At 40.2% G+C, this 20,554-nt stretch overlaps 1 protein-coding gene across 2 annotated transcripts in view; it reads right to left on the bottom strand.

Annotated features, from left to right (window-relative positions):
* Nucleotides 1-9,777: 9,777 nt before the first annotated feature.
* Nucleotides 9,778-20,554, bottom strand: part of TBC1D9 (TBC1 domain family member 9) — a 147,235-nt gene continuing 136,458 nt past the window's right edge. For both annotated transcript variants that reach the window (XM_003410447.4, XM_064285292.1), the window contains exons 17-21: nt 20,325-20,390; nt 15,547-15,633; nt 13,355-13,429; nt 13,158-13,261; nt 9,778-11,930 (exon numbers count right to left, since the gene is read on the bottom strand). In XM_003410447.4, the coding sequence (XP_003410495.1) occupies nt 11,220-11,930; nt 13,158-13,261; nt 13,355-13,429; nt 15,547-15,633; nt 20,325-20,390 (1,043 nt within the window). In that variant the 3' untranslated portion in view covers nt 9,778-11,219. The remainder of the gene's footprint in view (nt 11,931-13,157; nt 13,262-13,354; nt 13,430-15,546; nt 15,634-20,324; nt 20,391-20,554) is intronic.

Genomic DNA, 20,554 nt, shown 5'->3' with positions numbered 1-20,554 from the left:
AAACTCTTACCACAAATATTCACATATTGAAAGTGTGGCATCAGTAACTTCCAGATTTGAGCATCTCTTTCTTGCTTGATAACAATTGGTTGTTGTTGTTTTCAGGTACCACAGAGTGGATTTCAACTCACTGTGACCCCATATGACAGTGTTGAACTGTTCCATCGAGTTTTCTAGGCTGTAATCATTACAGGAGCAGATTGCCAGGTCTCACATGGAGCAACTGGGTGAGTTGAAACCAACAACCTTTCGCTTGTCAGTCAAGCCCTTCACTGTTGCACCACCAGGTCACCAACAGATGGATAGGTCATTATATCATACACAGACTGACCAATGGTCAAGAGGCCACTTTGAATGACTGTCTTCCAGTTATAAAAAATGGATTCAAAATACAAGCCCATTGTAGTTTCAGTGTTGAGGACTATAAATCCATAAGCAACCTTCCATCAGAGCATCAGCCTTTGAGTTCCTCTTTTAGGTCACTCACTGGGTATAAGTGTTGGACCACTGGAAACTGTGTGAAAGTGTCAAGAAGAAGCAAGATGCTCGGAGTCTGCTCAGTCACCAAGCTGAGATCTGCTTTGTTCTTTTAAGTAAAAAAAGCATTAAGTCTCCTCCTGTCATGTGACAGTTTGTTGAAATTGCTACTTTTGTTTAAGAATAACCTATAAGAGTGCAGTCTGGAATGAAGAGAAGAGATCAACTTCTAATACATGAACCTAATAGAACCTCCTACCACTGGTCTGTCAGTTTGTTGTGCTGTGGTGGCTTGTGTGTTGCTGTGATGCTGGAAACTATGCCACTGGTATTTCAAATACCAGTGGAGTCACCCCTGGTGGGCAGGTTTCGACAGAGCTTCCGGGCTAAGACAGACTAGGAAGAAGGACGTGGCTATCAACTTCTAAAAACCTTATGAATGGCAGTGGAACATTGTCTGTTATAGCGCTGGAAGATGAGTGCCTCGGGTTGGAAGGCACTAAAAAAAGACTGGGGAAAAGCTGTCTCCTCAAAGTGGAGTCAACCTTAATGACATGCATAGAGTAAAGCTTTTAGGACCTTCATTTGCTGATGTGGAATGACTCAAACTGAGAAAAAAAAAAAACATCTACAAACATTCATTAATAATCAGAACATGGATAGTATAAAGTACGAATCTAGGAAAATTGAAAGTCATAAAAAATGAATTGGAATGCATAAATACTGGTATCCTAGGCATTAGCGAGCTAAAATGGACTGGTATTGGTGGTTTTGAATCAGAAGATCATATGGTCTACTATGCTGGAAACGACAAATTGAAGAGGAATGGCATTACATTCATTGTCAAAAAGAACATTTCAAGATCTATCTTGAAGTACAACACTATCAATGATAGGATAATATCCCTTTGCCTACAAGGAAGGCCAGTTAATGTGACTATTATTCAAATTTATACACCAAACACTAATGTCAAAGATGAAGAAATTGAAGATTTTTACCAACTTCTGCAGTGTGAAATTGATCAAACATGCAATCAAGATGCACTGATAATTACTGGTGATTGGAACGGGAAAGTTGGGAATGAAGCAGGAGGATATGTAGTTGGAAAATGTGGACTTGGTGACAGAAATGATGCCGGAGATTGCATGATAGAATTTTGCAAGACCAAGGACTTCTTTGTTGCATATAACTTTTTCAACAACATAAGTGGTGACTATACAAGTAGACCAGATGGAATACACAGGAATCAAATCGACTACATCTATGGAAAGAGATGATGGAGAAGCTCAATATCTTTATCAGAACAAGGCCAAGAGACAACTGCAGAAAAGGCCATCAATTGCTCATAGGCAAGTTCAAGTTGAAGCTGAAGAAAATTAAAACAAGTCCAAGAGAGCCAAAGTACAAACTTGAGTATATCCCACCTGAACTTGGAGACCATCTCAAGAAAAGATGTGATGCATTGAACACTAACGACTGAAGATCAGACAAGTTGTGGGATGACATCAAGGACATCATACGTGAAGAAAGCAAAAGGTCATTAAAAAGACAGAAAAGAAAGAAAAAGCCAAAATGGGTGTGAGAAGAGACTCTGAAACTTGCTTTTGAAAATAGAGTAGCTAAAGTGAATGAAAGAAATGATGAAGTAAAAGAGGTGAACAGAAGATTTCAAAAGGCACCTTGAGAAGAAAAAGTATAATAATGAAATGTACGAAGACCTGGAGTTAGAAAACCAAAAGGGAAGAATATGCTTGGCATTTGTCAAACTGAAAGAACTGAAGAAAAAATTCAAGCCTCAAGTTGAAGAATTTTACGGGGGAAATATTAAATGACTCAGGAAGCGTGAAAAGGAAATGACAGGAATATACAGAGTCATTGTACCAAAAAGAATTGGTCATCATTCAACCATTTCAGGAGGTAGCATATGACAAAGAACCAATGGTAATGAAGGAAGAAGTCCAAGCTGCACCAAAGGCACTGGCAAAAAACAAGGCTCCGGGAATTGACGGAATAACAATTGAGATATTTCAACAAACAAATGCAACACTGAAAGTGCTCACTCTTGTATGCCAAGAAATTTGGAAGATAGCTACCTGGCCAAATGACGGAAAGAGATCCATATTTGTGCCCATTCCAAAGAAAAGTGATCTAACAGAATGTGGAAATTATTGAATAATATCATTAATGTCACATGCAAGCAAAATTTGCTGAAGATAATTAAAAAGTGGTTGAAGCAGTACATCAACAGATAACTTCCAGAAACTCAGGCCAGATTCAGATGAGAACGTGGAATGAGGGATTACCATTGCTGATGTCAGATGAATCTTGGCCAAAAGCAGAGAATACGACAAAGGTGTTTGCTGTGTTTTATTGACTATGCAAAGGGATTTGACTGTGTGGATCACAACAAATTATGGATAACATTGTGAAGAATGGAATTCCAGAACACTTAATTTGCTCAGGTGAAATCTGTACAGAGACCAAAAGGCAGTAATTTGACCAGAACAAGGGGATACCACATGGTTTAAAATCAGAAAAGGTGTGTGTCAGGGTTATATTCTTTCACCATACTTATTCAATCAGTATGTTGAGCAAATAATCCAAGAATTTGGCTATATGAAGAAGAATGCAGCTTCAGGATTGGAGGAAGACTCATTAACAACCTTCAATATGCAGATGACATAACCTTGCTTTCTGAAAGGGAAGAGGACTTGAAGCATTTACTGTTGAAGATTGAAGACTACAGCCTTCAGTATGGATTACACCTCAATATAAAGAAAATAAAAATCCTCACAACTGGACCAATAAGCGACATCATGATAAACAGAGAACATATTGATGCTGTCAAGGATTTCATTTTACTTTGCTCCACAATCTATGCCCATAAAAGCAGCAGTCAAATGATGTATTGTATTGAGCAAATCTGCTGCAAAAGACCTCTTTAAAGTTTTAAAAAGCAAAGATGTCACTTTAAGGACTAAGGTGTGTCTGACTCAATCCATGGTATTTTCAGTCACCTCATAGGCATGTGAAAGCTAGAGAGTGACTAAGGAAGACCAGAGAAGAATCAATGCCTTTAAATAAATGGTGTTGGCAACGAATGTTGAATATATCACGGGGTGCCAGAAAAATGAACGAGTCTTTCTTGGAAGAAGTACAGCCAGAATGCTCCTTAGAAGCACGGATGGCAAGACTTCGGCTCACATACTGTGGACATGTTAATCGGAGGGACCAGTCCTTAAAGAAGGACATTGTGCTTGGTAAACCAGAAAGAGAGGAAGACCCTCAACAAGATGGATTGACACAGAGGCTGCAACAATGGGCTCAAACAACAATGACTGTGAGGATGGTGCTGGGCCAGGCAAGCGTTTCGTTCTGTTGTACATAAGATAGCTATGAGTCGGAACTGACTGGAGGGCACATAACAACAACAAGAAAAAAAACAGAACCTTCTCAGATCCACCAATAGATGCAACGTTGAACTATGACAATACCATTGGGAATAGACAAAGTGGCACAGATTTAAAAAATGTTTAGAAGAAAAAGTTGATAGGGCTCAGTAATCGAGTGTAAGTCATAAGCAATCGGGATGAGCCAAGAATGATTCACACATTTCTGGCTTCAGGTATTTTATGGATGTTGGTTTACTAACTATTAAGGCATAACAAAGGGGAACATGTTATGGGGTTGGGGGGATAGTGAGTTCAGTTTTTTGAGTTGCATATGTTATGTTCAAGGATCCTGAGTGATGCAATTGGTTTGTGAATAGCTGCTACCGTAAAAGTTGGCGGTTTGAACCCACCCAATGGCTCCAAAGAAGAAAAGTCCTGGCAAACTGCTTCTGTAAAGGAAACCCTATGGGGCGGTTCTACTCTGTAACACATGGGGTTGCCATGAGTGGGGGGTTGACTCAACAGCAGCTAACAACAACATGGTACGTTCAGGAAATGAGAGTCTAGGCTGTCTCCTTTGTTCATTGTTTGCTGTTATATTATCAGTAAAAAAAAAAAAACAAATTCACAAAATCTGGAACACTCAAGACACTCTATACATATTTGTTGAAGGAAACAGTTGAAGAGAGAAGCTGGAGCTGGAGATAAGCATTTGGGTGTAAACAGTGTGAGTGTGAGTTGAAATCATGAAGGCTAAGCATGGGGAGGCAACCCTGATGACGTAGTGGTTAAGAGCTACTGCTGGTAACCAAACGGTCAGCAGTTCAAATTCACCAGGTGCTCCTTGGAAACCGTATGGGGCATTCTACTCTGTCCTATAGGGTGGCTATGAGTCAGAATCGACTCGACGGCAATGGGTTAAGCACGGGGAGAAACGGACCTTGAACAGATCCTTGTAGTTCCTTCCAGGTAAGGGGTGGGTGAAGGAAGGGCAGCCCAAGAAAGTTGATGGATGATGTGTCTGACAGATCAAAAGGAAACTGGAAGATACTTGTGTCACAGAGACCATGCGATGGAGGAGAGAATTTTAATGGTGAATGTTAACAGAACTAAATGTTACAGAAAGATGAAATAAGGACCAGGAAGGATCTATTGGACCCAGCAATTAGGAATTCATTGATGCCCTCAGCAAAGGCAGTTCAGTGTAATGGTGAAACCAGGATTCACAATGGATGAACTGAAGTCAGATTGGAAGTGAAGAAGTGGAAGTAGCAAGATCAGATTACCAAAAAACAAAAAAAAAAAGTTGTTGTCAAGTCATTTCTGACTCATGGTGACCCCATGTGTTGCAGAGTAGAGCTGTATTCCATATGGTTTTTGGTTCGCCTTTTTTTTTTTTTTTTTAAATAATATTCCATAGGGTTTTGAAGGATGTGACCTTTTGGAGGCAGATTGCAGATCTTTCTTGCAAGGCGCCTCTTGGTGGGTTTGAACTGCCAACTTTTTGGTCTGTAGTCAAGCACTTAACCATTTGCACCATGCGAGGACTCCTCTTTCATGTTCGTCTGTGATGTAGTTTAACAAATCAATAAATAGGTAGAGTGTGTAACAGAATTAAGGGATTGAATAAATATTCTTACAATCAGAGGCCAAAAAATTCATTGCGAGGAAATGCTGAAGATAAAAGACATTTTTCTCCAAGATGGAGGAAGGAGAAAGTAGATTGCAGATGCAGATGAATTTGTAGTTCAGGGGCTGAAAGTTGCAATCCAATAGTTATTTCTGTGAACTCAGAATCAAGTGTATCATCTAAGAGAAAGCAGGATTAGGATTAGGGGGTTTGAAGTGAGTAGTAAATATTTAAAATAACTATTTGGGAGGTAAGAAGAGGGACTGGATCAGGGACATGGGAAAGGGTTATTGAGTGGCATTCAGGACCCATCTGAGGATGAAAAATATAAAATTGGAGCAGCACAAATCTACGTCATGTGAATTTTCCCCCTCCAGCAGCATTTTTGGAGCCCTGGTGGCCTGGAATGGTGGCCCAGTGGTTAAAAGCTACAGTGAGCTATGGATGCTAGCCAAAAGGTCAGCAGTTTGAATCTACCTGGTGCTCCTTGGAAACCCTATGGGACAGTTCTACTCTATCCTACAGGGTCACTATACATCAGATTAGATTCTGCAATGGGTTTGGTTTGGGTGTTTTGAGCAGCATCTACTGCTCAACGGGCCAGATGTGAGTGAAGAAGGCAGATGTTTGTAATGACTCAAGATGATTTCCGACTTTATGTCTCAAGCCCAGGACTCTACCGTGATATCCAGACTAGTTTATTTATACGCCAATTTCACAAATCCTCTTGAATATCTAACAGACATCACACACTCAACTTGTCCAAAGTTGAACTCTGCCAGACTCACTCCTTTTGAAGTCTCTCCCCTTCCACAAATGCAAACTTCATTCTTAGAGTTGTGGAGGACCCACTTCAATTATCTTTTGCCTCATTCTCTCTTCTATGCCTTGTACATTCTGTCAGCAAATCCTGAAGACTACCTTTAAAACTCACTCAGAATGCAGCTCTTTCTCACCACCATTACTCCCACCACCTCTCTTTCTTGGATTACTGCTTTGGCCTCACTGGTCTGCCTGCTTCTACTCTTGGGCTTCTACCTCTATTTTCATTATAGGGGCCAGAATTATTGTTAAAATGTCAAGATTGTGTCTCTCCTTTGCTTAGAACCCTTAGAAAAAAAGCGAAATTTTTTTCATTGACTGACTAGGCCCTGTGCTGTCTGGCTTCCCGTTACCTCTGCCTTCATCGTCTAGAAGATTTTCTCCCTCACTCTGCTCCATCCACCCTGGCTGCCTTGCTATTCCTCAGACTTGCCAGGCACACTCCCACCTCAGTGCCTTTGCACTTGTCAATCCTCTCCCTGAAAAGTTCTTCCCTCAGATAGCTGCATGGTTCTCTCCCTCAAAAGCTACCTTCTCTGGGAAATCTTCCCTGACCACCCTTTCTAAAATTTCACCACCTCCCCAACCCCAGAATTTCAAATTTTCCTTCCCTGTTTGGTTTTTCTTTTTAATTGCATGCATCACCGACATAACATAACATATACAGTATTTATCTTGCCTATAGTCTGTGTCCCCTATCAGAACGTGAATTTTCCCGACAGCAGGGATTTTTCTGCGTGGTTCACTGTTGTACCCTCAGTGCCTAGTGCAGCACATAGTAGGTGGTCAATATTTATGAAATAAGTTCATTTGCCCACTCTAAACAAACAAAAAAGACCGAAACCCAGTGCTGCTGAGTCGATTCCTACTCACAGCAACCTGATAGAACACAGTAGGACTGCCCCATAGGGTTTCTGAGGAGCAGCCAATGGATTCAGGCTGCTGACCTTTTGGTTAGCAGCCAAGGTCTTAACCACTGTGCCAACAGGGCTCTCAGCTCACCTACTCTAGTGATCAGAAAATTATCTCCAGCCCAGGGGATGTGGCATCAGTCCGATTCTTTCCCACTCGAGTATTCTGAGAGACGCTACAGGATTTTGGTCGGTCCTGTTCTTCTGTCCTCACCATGAAGGGTGAGGAAAGGAAACAGTTGTGAACCCACGAAGCCCTAGGAGACTAAAGCTTGGCCCTTGGCCATCTGCCTCCAGCTGCTGGGCAGACCCACCTCCCCTGGCAGCCATCATTTTATCAAAGCCCACAGGGAGAGTCTTAGTCTTAGCCTTGCCATACCCTGTGCCAAACTAGATTCCTTTAGCTCTTATGGCCCCCTACTTTTTTGTATATATTTAATTGTGGTAAAAATAAGTATAACAAAACATTTGCCAATTCAACAATTTTTACATGTACAATTGAGTGCTGCCTAAGCAACGACTCCTTCTTTCCCCTCCCCTCCCACCACTGGTAACCACTTACCTTATGAAGAATCAGGCTATCAGGAACATGCTAAACAAAAGGTACAGGGCCCCAAGCATTATGTAAAGAAGTCATTCAAAAGCAGAAAATAGTGTAAAATGTTTTGTACCCACCATATCAATTGCTATTATTTTCAGAGTAAGGTTAGAAGCTGATGTTGAAGCAAACAAAATGAAGCAAAACAAGGGCCTTCTTACAGAATGGGTAAATGCATAATGCACTCTGAGGAACCCTGTACCCAGAGGTAAGATGAGTTAAGGCAGCTGCCAGTGCCTCCCCAAGAGTTTCACACTGTTAGATTCAGGAACGAAAGTAGCTGTAAGTTTGGCACCCCCTTGACAAAACTTCAGTCAGAGACTAGGCTAAGGCTATTGCACCAGGCTTGGGAGGCTCTTGTGGAATCCCCGGGACAAGAAAATGGAGGAGAAGCCTAACCAGTCTCCCCACAGAAGTTTGATGTGAAGATAGCACATTTCGGAAGCTGCCCAGCTGCCAGGATTCAGCATGTGAGCCTCCTCATGGCCCACGGCTCCCTTTGTGGAGCTTCCATATAGCTTATCCACCCCTCCCACCCAGCATCAGCCTCCAAGTGATGCTGGATAGAATGACGCTCTGTGATCTGTGGTTTCTCCAGCACAGTCCCGTTTCCCTGGCACACTCCCTCCCTAGCACCCAGGCTCCAAATGGCTTATTCCTCCTCCTTAGCACTTGCTTTCTCTTTGGAGTTTTCACATGTGAAGGTGCCACTGAGGCCAGTGCCAGCGCTCTGGAGCTGCAGCCTCACAGAAATGCCATTTCAAGTCCATCAGGCTATAGACACTGTGCCCAGCATCTGTAATTATACAGTAACTATTAGCTTGAGGGAGTGGCCACGTAAAAAAGAAGACATCAAGTCATAATAAATTAAAATCAGAGAGGATAATCTATAAGGCATAACATGACCATTGAACACTAGACAGAAACTTTGACCTCTTTTAGAAGATGTTTCTTAGAAAGCAGTGGATGTCTTCGGGACTAGGTGAGTGAGCTGACAACCTATTTATCTCATAGGCTAAGCTGGAAATAACTCAAGGGCCTGTGGCTCCTCCATACATAGCCTTTAGAAGCAAACACAGACTAAAAATTCCCATTGTACAGTAACATGCTGCTGTGATGAAAAGCACTATGATGTCCTTGAAAGAATGAGAGTATTACAACCAAGTGCTCCGAGCATCAATAGACATGTGCTTCCAAAATGGCATGCTGTTCAATTAGTTTCTTTCTTGATGATAACAGGAAATTCTGGCTTCTCTCATTTGTCTAGGCTATACCTTTAAATTCATGCTTATTTCCCTCCCAACCACATCTTTGATTTTTGGGGGGTAGCAGTGGGTGAGAGTACCAGATTTTATAATTCTTTCTTGAGGCATCTTTTAGTACCTTTAAAAACACAAGCATGTAGAATAATGTGTAACGATCTTAAAGTCAAATCAGATAAATGGTTTCTTGATTAAATACCTAAAGCAGCTGCCATCTGCACTCTGACTCATGGAAACCCCTGTGTGTGTCAGAGTAGAACAGTGCTCCATGGGGTTTTCAACGACAGATCTTTTAGAGGGAGCTTGCCAGGCCTTTCTTCCAAGGCACCTCTGGGTGGATTTGAACCTCCAACCTTTCCGTTAGCAGCAGAGTGCATTAGCCATTTGTACCACCAACGGACTCCAATGAAGTACATATCAAATGACATTTCAGTGTACTGACAAGGGTGAAACAGAAGAGTTTTCAGTCTGTTATTCTTTATGTAGGAAAAGGATTTTAAATTAGTGATACGTTCTCTTCCTCATTTTAAATACTCTCATTCACATGCATCACTACATATTATATTTCTTATCTCAAAATATTTGCTTATAAAATTTGGTCAAAAGGCTTGCCTAATAAAATTCCCCCTGCTAAGCTGTCAAAGGAATAATGTTAATAACGTAGGCAGGAACTCAAGCGCTGAGGTAAAAGCTGTATCTGAGTATCTGATGTATTTTATTTGTTCACATTTATCCTATGTGAGGTTAACACTACTTCATTTGACAGTTTAAAAATCATTCTGTAAACAAAATAGAAAACAGCAGCAACAAACTAAACAAGGACACAATGTGTAATAAAATAAAGGAATGTGTAGAAAGAAATATTCTGAATAAGCAAAGAAAATGTGACCGCGATTACGCATTCGACAATAAGAAGGGAACAAACAAACAAACAAACCTCCAATGTCTGTAAAAAACAAAATCAGAAGAGTAATAAAAAAGAAGCAAGAATTCAAAGTGCAGGTGCGCTAGTTTTCATTTCCACGTCCATTCAGGAAAAAGATAGAGCATCCTATTCTCTTATATAAAGTGACAAGTTCTGTTTTAAAACATTCAGTTATGTTATCTTGCAGATTTTTTCTTTTCAATTTACATTTTTCTCTATTTTACATTGATTTACTAGGTGTGATACATGGTATAATTTCTTGAATCTATGGAGACTACAGAAATGGTGAAGTTTCATGTTTTATTTTTTGCTTTCTTTGCCATGAATAAGAAGCTGAAAATCCAGGATCAGAAGTATCAGTACTTCTACTTAAAAAAAAAAAAACTTGAACCCTCTGTCATCTTGGCTACCGCTTTCCGATCCTCTGTTGCAAAAGACTGTTCATTTTCACGGAATTCCAGCCAGCTGACACAAATAATCAGACTAGGTTTTTTTTTTTTTTTTAAAGGAAGAATTGGTCTGGTATTTTTCCAATTTGACCAGACGGAAGTGCTATTCTGGCATCATGTAAAAATCATTTATACATTCATCATTGTGTAGATCCTTAGATGGTCTCCCCTTGAAGGGGAGCATCAGTTGAATGTGAATTTCAAATAGAGGACTTCTACGAAATATACTTTAAATCATAAAAAATGTTTTTAATGCCTCCTAAAGTGGTGTGGTATCGGGCTTACCCCAGCTGACAGTGCCTTTTCTCTTTAAGAACTTTCTTATATCTGTGGCATTTCATTTTCCTCACAACTCTAGTTTTACTTAAAAGCCCAGATACACAAATGACGGCCATCTTATTTAGCTTTAAAGAGCACTATTTTTTAAACCATGTATACAGTTCAACAGCAAGATTAATAAGTTATAATACACACGTCACTGACAGATTCATCTTTTTTGGAATTCACGGAATAAATTGTATTCTGGTCACTCCCCACCCACCCCAGACCAATAGAGTTAACAGTTGTACTGTACCTACACCGAGGTGTTTAAATATTTCTCCCACAGTTTTTATTGTATTATATTATGAAAACCTTGGGCTTCAAGCCAGGTACTAATAAATAGTTAATTTAAAACAAAGAGAACCCAACACAAAAGAACATAAAAAAGACCCTCGCCTGCCCCACCTGGGCTCCCCGGGGACGGCTCCCACATTAGCCTGACATGGCTGAGATCTCGTAGTCACTGACAGAGGTGAGAGGCTTGCCCATCATCCGGATGTTTTTTGCACTGGTAATCCTGGCCATCATGCACACAGGCTTGTCAAAGTACTTCACCAGGGCAGGCTCAGTTAACAGGGAGGCCAGGAACTGCTCGAAGGTGATGGCCCAGTCCCGGTCCAGGCTGGTACTCCGGGGCAGCTCTGACGTGCCCTGGTCGCTGCGCACCAGGACTGTGTCCTCCCCAATGTCCTCGCAATGCAGCTTGTCCTCCTCGTGGGAACCAGCACTCAGCACCGAGTAGGAGGACATGGAGCTGTCGTCCTTGGTGTCGTCATCGGAGATCATCATGGACGAGCAGGCCCCGTTGTCCCGGGGTGAGGAGTCCTCCAGCTTAATGTCCTCCATCTGCCCTCCCAGTGACTGGTCCTCGCTGTCGGCTGCCAAGTTGGCTGGGAGGGGCTCAACGGACTCCACCACATAAGGCTGGCCGGGCCCTTTCTTGGGGAAGACCATGCCGGGGATGCCCTGGTTGCTGCCTCCGCTCCTGCCCTCCTTTGCAGGCTGGGCGATGAAGAGTTTGCCAACCTCCCCGATCTCCAGTAGGAGGCTGGTCACCGCTGCCGTGGCGTGGTACAGCTCCTGCTCGTTGGGGTCCTCGCTGAACATGTTATACATTGTCTTGCACAGCTCAATAAACTGGCCCTGAAAAATGATTTGCAAAAACGAAAGAATCTTATGGGGTGCATAGAGGCAGAGCTGAAGAGGTTAAAAGTACGACTCCACGTAAAAGGATCTCTGGATCCCTGGGTGGTGCAAATGATTTATGCCCTTGGTTGCTAAGGAAAAGGTTGGAAGTTTGAGTCCACTCAGAAGCACCTCAGAAGAAAGGCCAGGTGACCTACTTCTAAAAAATCAGCCACTAAAACTATGGAGCACAATCCTACTCTGGCACACATGGAGTCGCCATGAGTTGGAATCGACTCGATGGCGACTGGTTAAAGGATCTCCAAAAAGTCTTATGTGGAGGATGGATTCATTTGTTGTTTAAAGTCTCTTTATTGATAGTCTTTTATTTTTTGTGTGAAAAAATTCAAACAAACATGATAGTAGAAAGAATGAAACAATAAGCCTTCTCATATCCATCACCTAGATGTGACAATGATTAATATGTTAAACGTTTCATTCATTAGCTTTCTTCCCCTTCATTGTAGTATTTTAAGGAAATCGCAGATATCATCTCATTTTACCTGTTGTATGCACTCAGTTTTTCAAGGGTTTGTTCAACCTCTCTCCTCCAGGGCACATCCCTGATCGTCCCCAATACAATGTCCTTGTTATGCAACTTAACATTTTCTACCTTGAGTTATAATTATTTATATAATCCTACTCTGACACACATGGCGACTCCACGTGTGCCAGAGTAGGATTGTGCTCCATAGTTTTAGTGGCTGATTTTTTAGAAGTAGGTCACCCGGCCTTTCTTCTGAGGTGCTTCTGAGTGGACTCGAACTTCCAACCTTTTCCTTAGCAACCAAGGGCATAAATCATTACACTTCAGCTCTTTAAGGAAAAACATGTCAGACATCTTTATCACTGGGCACAGTGATCTGTAAACTGCATGGGCTTGCTATTTGAAAATCTGAGTGTTTCTAACAGCTTGGGATGAGAGACGTGTGCTCTCAAAATTGAATATTTCTTGGCTCACTTTTTCTCAGAATATGTCATTTTTTCACAACTAAGCACATTTTTGATGCACAAAAAACATGCACAAAATAGATTCAAACAGATACTAACTAAAATAGATTCAGACAGATATTAAGTGCCCCAGGTTGCCATTATCTTTGAAAGGTACTTATGCTACATTTATCTATGATTGGAAAACAGAGCTTCAAGGTTAGAAATGAATGCATTAGACTGTTAAGCACTTACCTGATTCAGTTTGGGTAACTCCTTTGCATTCTTTGACTTAGATTTATTTTCTGGAGTCCAAAGTCTCAAGTAGTTATGATTTTCTTGAGAATTTGCCCTCTTTCCTAAAACCCAAATATTAAAAAATAAGTGTTCAAAGGTCAAGAAACAAGTATTTAAGTAGCCAGAAGGTAAATATACAGAAGAGAAAGCGGTACCTTTGTCCGGCTTTAGACTCACTGTAACAAAGCCATCATCTGCGCTCTGTTTGCTTCTGCTATCCAATCCGACAACTACCGAGAGATATTCAAAAGAAACAACAGAATGTCATATAATATACCGGTTGATTTAGCAGTTGTAGTAGAAAGCAGAAAAAATCTGTATGCAGGTTGTCAGATTTAGCAAATAAAAATACAGGACACTAAGTTACGTTTGAATTTCAGATAAACAACAAATAATTTTTTTAGTCTAAGTCTGTCCCATGCAATATTTTTAGTATAAGTATGTCCAAATGTTGCACGGTACATACTTGTTTTACTAAAAAATGATTTGCTGTTTATCCAAAATTTAAATTTTACTAGGTGTCCTGTATTTTATCTGGCAACCCTACGTCTAGGTGAAGGGCTTAAAATTGTGGTGCTTGCCCCAGTGAATATTCGTTTCCCTTTCCTCTGCTCTATTATCACCTCTACTTTGCACACATGACTTGGATATCTGCCAGCCTCTGCAAAGGATCAAGAACTCACTCTTTTAACAAACTAAAACCTATGCTGATTAAAAACCACCATTACCAACAACAAAAAAAAACTTTTTGAAAGTTTTGCTAAAATGGTATATGCTACAAAATTCCTTCAGCTTCATAATTTGGCATTTCAAAAATATGACTTTCAAGGAACCCACTTATAACCATTCTCTTTTTTCTTCTTAAGACAGGACATTTAAAGGGCACGTAAGGACTTCCAATGGGAGAAAAATATATAAGGTTCTCAGATTCCCATTCAGCTTGTCAGCTGTCACAGTGCATTCCAGCGCTTCTTCCACCATCCCAAAAAGCAGCTGGCTTACGGGATGTGTGACCTTTACTGTACCTAGCGTTTAATTAATCTCAGTGGCTTGTAAGACAGAGTGAGGAAAATGTACTATATGTCACTGAAAGATTCCTCTCCCCTTAATGCTGAAAATGATTTAGGAAACAAATATTCAAAAAAATTTAAGGTACGGTAAACTCATAAAATGGATATTATACACTATTTCAAAACAATGTTTTCAAAGAATTTTTAATGACATGGGAACATGCTCCCTGGATTTTAAGTGGAAAAAGTAGGATATAAAACTGGGCAGTATGATCCCAGTTATATACAGTATAGTCTAATTATATATGTCATATGAATAAAAAGAAATATTTCAAGATAGTAGGGCAAGATTTTAAGATGTCTTCAGCTTATTTTATATATTTTACCTGTATTTTAAAAACCTCAACACAAAGCATTACTACTTTTGGGATTAAAAAATATTTTTTAAACAGCACCTTTCAATGATATTAAATGCTATTGGCATGTGACCATTCCTGAAAAATTCTGAAACATGTGAATCACTTTCTGAAATGAGTGTCCACTATGGAATATATGCCTAACATTTTGCAGCCAGAATTTGACTGCTAACAATGTTACGAATATTGTAGGACATACTAATAAGGTACTACGCCAAAGCTTGCCTGCATTATCTCCTTTAAATCAAGTAGTTTAAATATCTAGTATGACACCCGTCATCTCCATTTTCCACACAAGGAATATGAGGCTGAGAGACACAAGGAACCTGCCCGAGGTCGCCTAGACAATAACACACAGAGCTAGCATTCTGCGCAAGGCTCCTACCCTCAACTTCATAGTCCCAATAATAATAAGGAGACTGAGTCTGGCTTACTCCCCTCCACTCAATCACTAAAGCACCCAAGTTTAAAAGCTCATTCTATTATTTTGGGAAGACAAAATTTAAGACGGGAAAGACTCAGGAGAAACCCACACTTACTTTCCGACTTGGATGAAGAAATAAAGCTGCCTTAATCACAAGGTAAATAACTGCCTGCAGCAGGAAGCTGAGAGACATTGCTTAGATTCTTAAACACAAAATAGTGCACGACTTAGTATATAAATTTGTGGCTATAGACAATGAGGTGAATCATGTCTGTGTAGACCTAACAGTCACACAGAGCGGGGGTCAGTTAACTTTTCCTATAAAGGGTCAGACAGCAAACATTTTAGGCTTAGGAAAGTGACCTATGAGGCAGCTGTATTCACATACGTCCTTGATTGACTAACTTTGGAAAAAAAATTGGAGGCAAGTCTTTTTCTAATCATGAAGGGGTGTGTAGAAAAGGAACATAGTGCCCATGATGAGAAAAGCCACTTACCATGTGTGCATTCTGGGGTGATATCTTCAAAGAAGTACTGAGTTGCTTCAAAAGCAGAATCTGGCTCATCTTGATCAGAGGATGGCTCTAGAGAAGGAAGGAAAAGAATTCTTTCTCGTATTGGCAGGGCCATGACTCAATGAAAGTGTGCTTTAATTATTAAAGAAAATGACACAGAAGAGGATGAGAAACTAAAGCTAGAGGTGAGGTAGGATCACACCACGGGGGTCTCTGAATGCTACTGGCTCTAAAACCTAGCCGTAAGAGGTGGGGTACTTTCTGCTTTATTTCCAACTCTACTTTCCTTTTTAATAACAACACAAAACAGGGTCCCTTAAATTTTCCATTTCATGGGGGAATTTTCCAAATCCTATGGAGAAAAATGTTTTATAAATCAAATCATAGGAAATTGTATGCTATAAATACAATTCCCAAATGCATGTTGCTGTTGTTAGCTGCCATCGAGTTGATTCCCATTCACGATGACCTTATGTGTGCAGAGTAGCACTGCTCAATCTATAGTATGAGCTCTATCTCTATTTAATCTATAGAACTGCTCTACCTCCATTTTTAGTGCTAATCCCTTATTATTATTTTTTAGTATTTCCTAGTATTACCAGCATGTATTTCTATCATGTACCAAACTGTGCCCGCCCTTCAGTTCAATTCAATAACAGATATTTATTGGCTGGCTTAAATGGATGGCAACCATGTTTAAAATTGAACACCTGCTACCTAAAACCTCACTACCTCCCCACTTATTCTGTCAGTGGTAGAACTGCTCCCCCTAGACTCACTCTCTCTCAAAATCCGTTTGTCCATGGGTTACCAAATGCTACTTATTATTCTACCTGCAGATGTCTGCTCTTTCCTATTACCACAGCTCATACGTCAAACAGGTAAATGACCAGAGAATCAAGCACATGCTGGTTCAGAGAAACAGTGTGAATGGTCATTATTCAGATTGTTCTTAGTGGCCAATGAGTGATCTGGTGTATCAAAAAGAGGCAAACAGCTTATGGCAAAATAGAGGTTTCATCCAAAAAGAAGAAAGGGTCAAAATCAAAACATTAACCCTACAACACCTACAAATGGAAAGAGAGTAGCAAAACAAGCTCGCAGGCACCAGAAGAAAGTAAATAATAAAAATTAGAGCAGAAATAAATGAAATAGAGAATAGAAAAACACTTGAAAGAACTAACACCAAAAGCTGGTTCTTTGAAAATATCAACAAAATCAATAAACCACTGGCCAGTTTGACAAAAGAAAAACAGGAGAGGAAGCAAATAACCCGAATAAGTAAATGAGATAGGCAATATCAAAACAGACCCAATTGAAATTAAAAGAATCCTAATGAATACTAGGAAAAATTTTACTCCAATAAATTTGAAAATGTAGAGGAAATGGACAAATCTCTAGAAACACAATATCTACCTAAACTAACACAGACAGAGAACAACTAAATAAACCTATAACAAAGGAAGAGATTAAAAAAGGGGTAATTAAAAAACTCCCAACAACAAAAAAAAAGCCCTGGCCCTGACAGCTTCCCTGGAGAAGTCTACCAAACCTTCAGAGAAGAGTTAACACCAGTACTGTTAAAGGTATTTCAGAGCATAGAAAAAGACAAATACTCCCGAACTCATTCCTATGAAGCCAGCATAACCCTGACACTAAAACCAGGCAAAGACACCACAAAAAAAGAAAACTACAGATCAATATCTCTCATGAATATAGACGCAAAAATCCCCAACAAAATTCTAGCCAATAGACTTCAACAGCACGTCAAAAAATAATTCACCATGACCAAGTGGAATTCGTATCAGATATGCAGGGATGGTTCAACATTAGAAAAACAATCAATATAATCCATCACATAAATAAAACAAAAGACAAGAACCACATGATCTTATCAATTGATATAGAAAAAGCATTTGACAAGTCCAACACCCATTCATGATAAAAACTCTGAGCAAAATAAGATAGAAGGGAAATTCCTCAACATAATAAAGGGTACTTATACAAAGCCAAAAGCCAACATTATCCTTAATGGAGAGAGTCTGAAAGCATTACCCTTGAGAATGGGAACCAGTCAGGGATGCCCTTCAACACTCTTATTCAACATTGTGCTGGAGATCCTAGCCAGAGCAATAAGGCAAGAAAAAGAAATAAAGGGCATGCAAAATTGGTAAGTGAGAAGTATAAGTATCCCTATTTGCAGGTGATATGATCTTATACACAGAAAACTCCAAAGGGTCCACAACAAAACTACTGGAACTAATAGCAGATTTTGGCAAAGTATCAGGATACAAGATAAACATACAAAAATCAGTTGGATTCCTCTACACCAACAAAGAGAACGTCGAAATGGAAATCACCAAATCAATACCATTTAGAATAGCCTCTAAAAAGATAAAATACTTGGGAATAAATCTAACCAGAGAAGGAAAAGATGTACAAAGAAAACTACAAGATGCTACTGCAAGAAACCAAAAGAGACCTACATAAGTGGCAAAGCTCAACATTGTGACAATATCAATTCTACCCAAAGTGATCTACAGATACAATGCAATCCTAATCCAAATTCCAATGACATTTTTTAATGAGATGGGGAAACAAATCACCAACTTCATATGGAAAGGGAAGAGGCCCTGGAGAAGTAAAGCATTAGCAAAGAAGAAGAACAAAATGGGAGGCCTCACACTACCTTATTTTAGAAATTATCATACCACCATGGTAGTCAAAACAGCCTGGTGCTGGTACATAGACCAATGGAACAGAACTGAGAATCCAGATGTAAACTCATCCACATATGAGCAGCTGATATTTGACAAAGGCCCAGTGTCAGTTAATTGGGGAAAAGATAGTCTCTTTAACAAATAGTGCTGGCATAACTGGATATCCCTCTGCAAAAAAATGAAACAAGACCCATACCTCACACCATGTACAAAAACTAACTCAAAATGGATCCAAGACCTAAATATAAAATCTGAAATGATAAAGATCATGGATGAAAAAATTGGGACAATGCTAGGAGCCCTAAAACATGGCATAAACAGAATATAAAACGTAACTAACAACGCACAAACACCAGAAGAGAAGCTAGATAACTGGGAGCTCCTAAAAATCAAACACTTATGCTCATCAAAAGACTTTACCGAAAGAGTAAAAAGGACAACCTACAGACTAGGCAAAAATTTTTGGCTATGACGTATCTGATCAGGGTCTAATCTCTAAAATCTACAAGATACTGCAACACCTCAACAATAAAAAGACAACCCAATTAAAAAATGAGCAAAGGATATGAACAGACACTTCACCAAAAAAGACATTCAGGCAGCTAACAGATACATGAAGAAATGCTCACGATCATTAGCCATTAGAGAAATACAAATCAAAAGTACAATGATATACCATCTCGCCCCAACAAGGCTACCATTAATCCAAAAAACAAAATAATAAATGATGAAGAGGTTGGGGAGAGACTGGAACACTTGTACCACATGATCCAGCAATTCCACTCCTTGGCATGTATCATAGAGAAATAAGAGCCATCACACGAAATCAACAGATGAACGGATAAACAAATTATGGTATATTCACACAAGGGAATACTATGTAATGACAAAGAACAGTGATGAATCCTCGAAACATCTCACAACATGGATGAATCTGGAAGGCATTATGCTGAGTGAAATTAGTCAGTTGCAAAAGGGCAAATATCATATGAAACCACTATTATAAGAACTCAAGAAAAGGTTTAAACAAAGAAGAAAACATTCTTTGACGGTTATGAGGGTGGGGAGGGAAGGAGGGGGAAATTCACTAACTAGATAGTAACTAGATAGTAGACAAGAATTATCTTAGGTGAAGGGAAGGCCAACACGTAATACAGGGGAAGTCAGCACAACTGAGCTAAACCAAAAGCTAAGAAGTTTCCTGAACACAACCAAACACTTTGACGCACAGAGTAGCAGGGGTGGGGGCCTGGGGACCATGGTTTTGGGAGACATCTAGGTCAACTGGCATAACAAAGTTCATTAAGAAAATGTTCTGCATCCAACTTCGTGGAGTGGTATCTTGGGTTTTAAAGCTTGTGAACAGCTATATAAGATGCATCAACTGGTTGCAACTCACCTGGAGCAAAGAAGAATGAAGAACACCAATGACACAAGGAAGATATTAGCCCGAGAAACAGAAAGGGTCATCAGCCTGAGACCAAAAGAACTAGATGGTGCCTGGCTACCATCAGTGATTGCCCTAACAGGGAACACAACAGAGAGTCCCTGACAGAGCAAGAGAAAAGCGGGGTGCAGAACTCAAGTTGTAGTAAAAAGACCAGACTTAGTACTGTCAGTCTGAGACTGGAGGAACCCCCAGAAGACATGGGCCCCAGAACTAAAACCATTCCCGAAGCCAACTCTTCAGACAAAGATCAGACTGGACTATAAAACATAAAATAATACTCGTGAAGAGTATACTTCTTAGTTCAAGTAAATACAGGAGACTAAATGGACAGCTCCTGTCTGGAGGCGAGATGAGAAGGCAGAGAGGGACAGGAGCTGGCTGAATGGACACGGGAAACCCGGGGTAGAAAGGGGAGTGTGCTGTCACATTATAGGGATTGCAACTAGGGTCACATAACAATATGTGCATAAATTTTTGCATGAGAAATTAACTTGAGTTATAAACTTTCACCTAAACAACAATGCAAAAAAAAAATAGAGGTTTCGGGTCAGCTCATGGTTACATCACATATGCTGCTCGGTGTCACTTACCAGGTAAGACGTGCATCTTGTACAGAAGTTTGAGTTTCTCTGTGAGGTCCCCGTGGCATGCAGCACCTGGAAGTCACAAAACTACCAACATGAAACACTGTCGGTAGGTAACCCCGCCAGGCTTAGAGCTCCCCCTGAAAAGGTTACATTTTATAGACTAAAAAATAACAGCGTGACAGAAGGTCTGGCCAGAAAATGTTTGGATTAGGAGCTCAGGCTCTGGAGCCAGG

This window comes from Loxodonta africana, chromosome 5 (assembly GCF_030014295.1).
Source record: "Loxodonta africana isolate mLoxAfr1 chromosome 5, mLoxAfr1.hap2, whole genome shotgun sequence".
NCBI classification, from domain to species: domain Eukaryota; kingdom Metazoa; phylum Chordata; class Mammalia; order Proboscidea; family Elephantidae; genus Loxodonta; species Loxodonta africana.
Note: the sequence above shows the minus strand (reverse complement) of the source record. Positions and strands in the feature narration are given on the sequence as shown.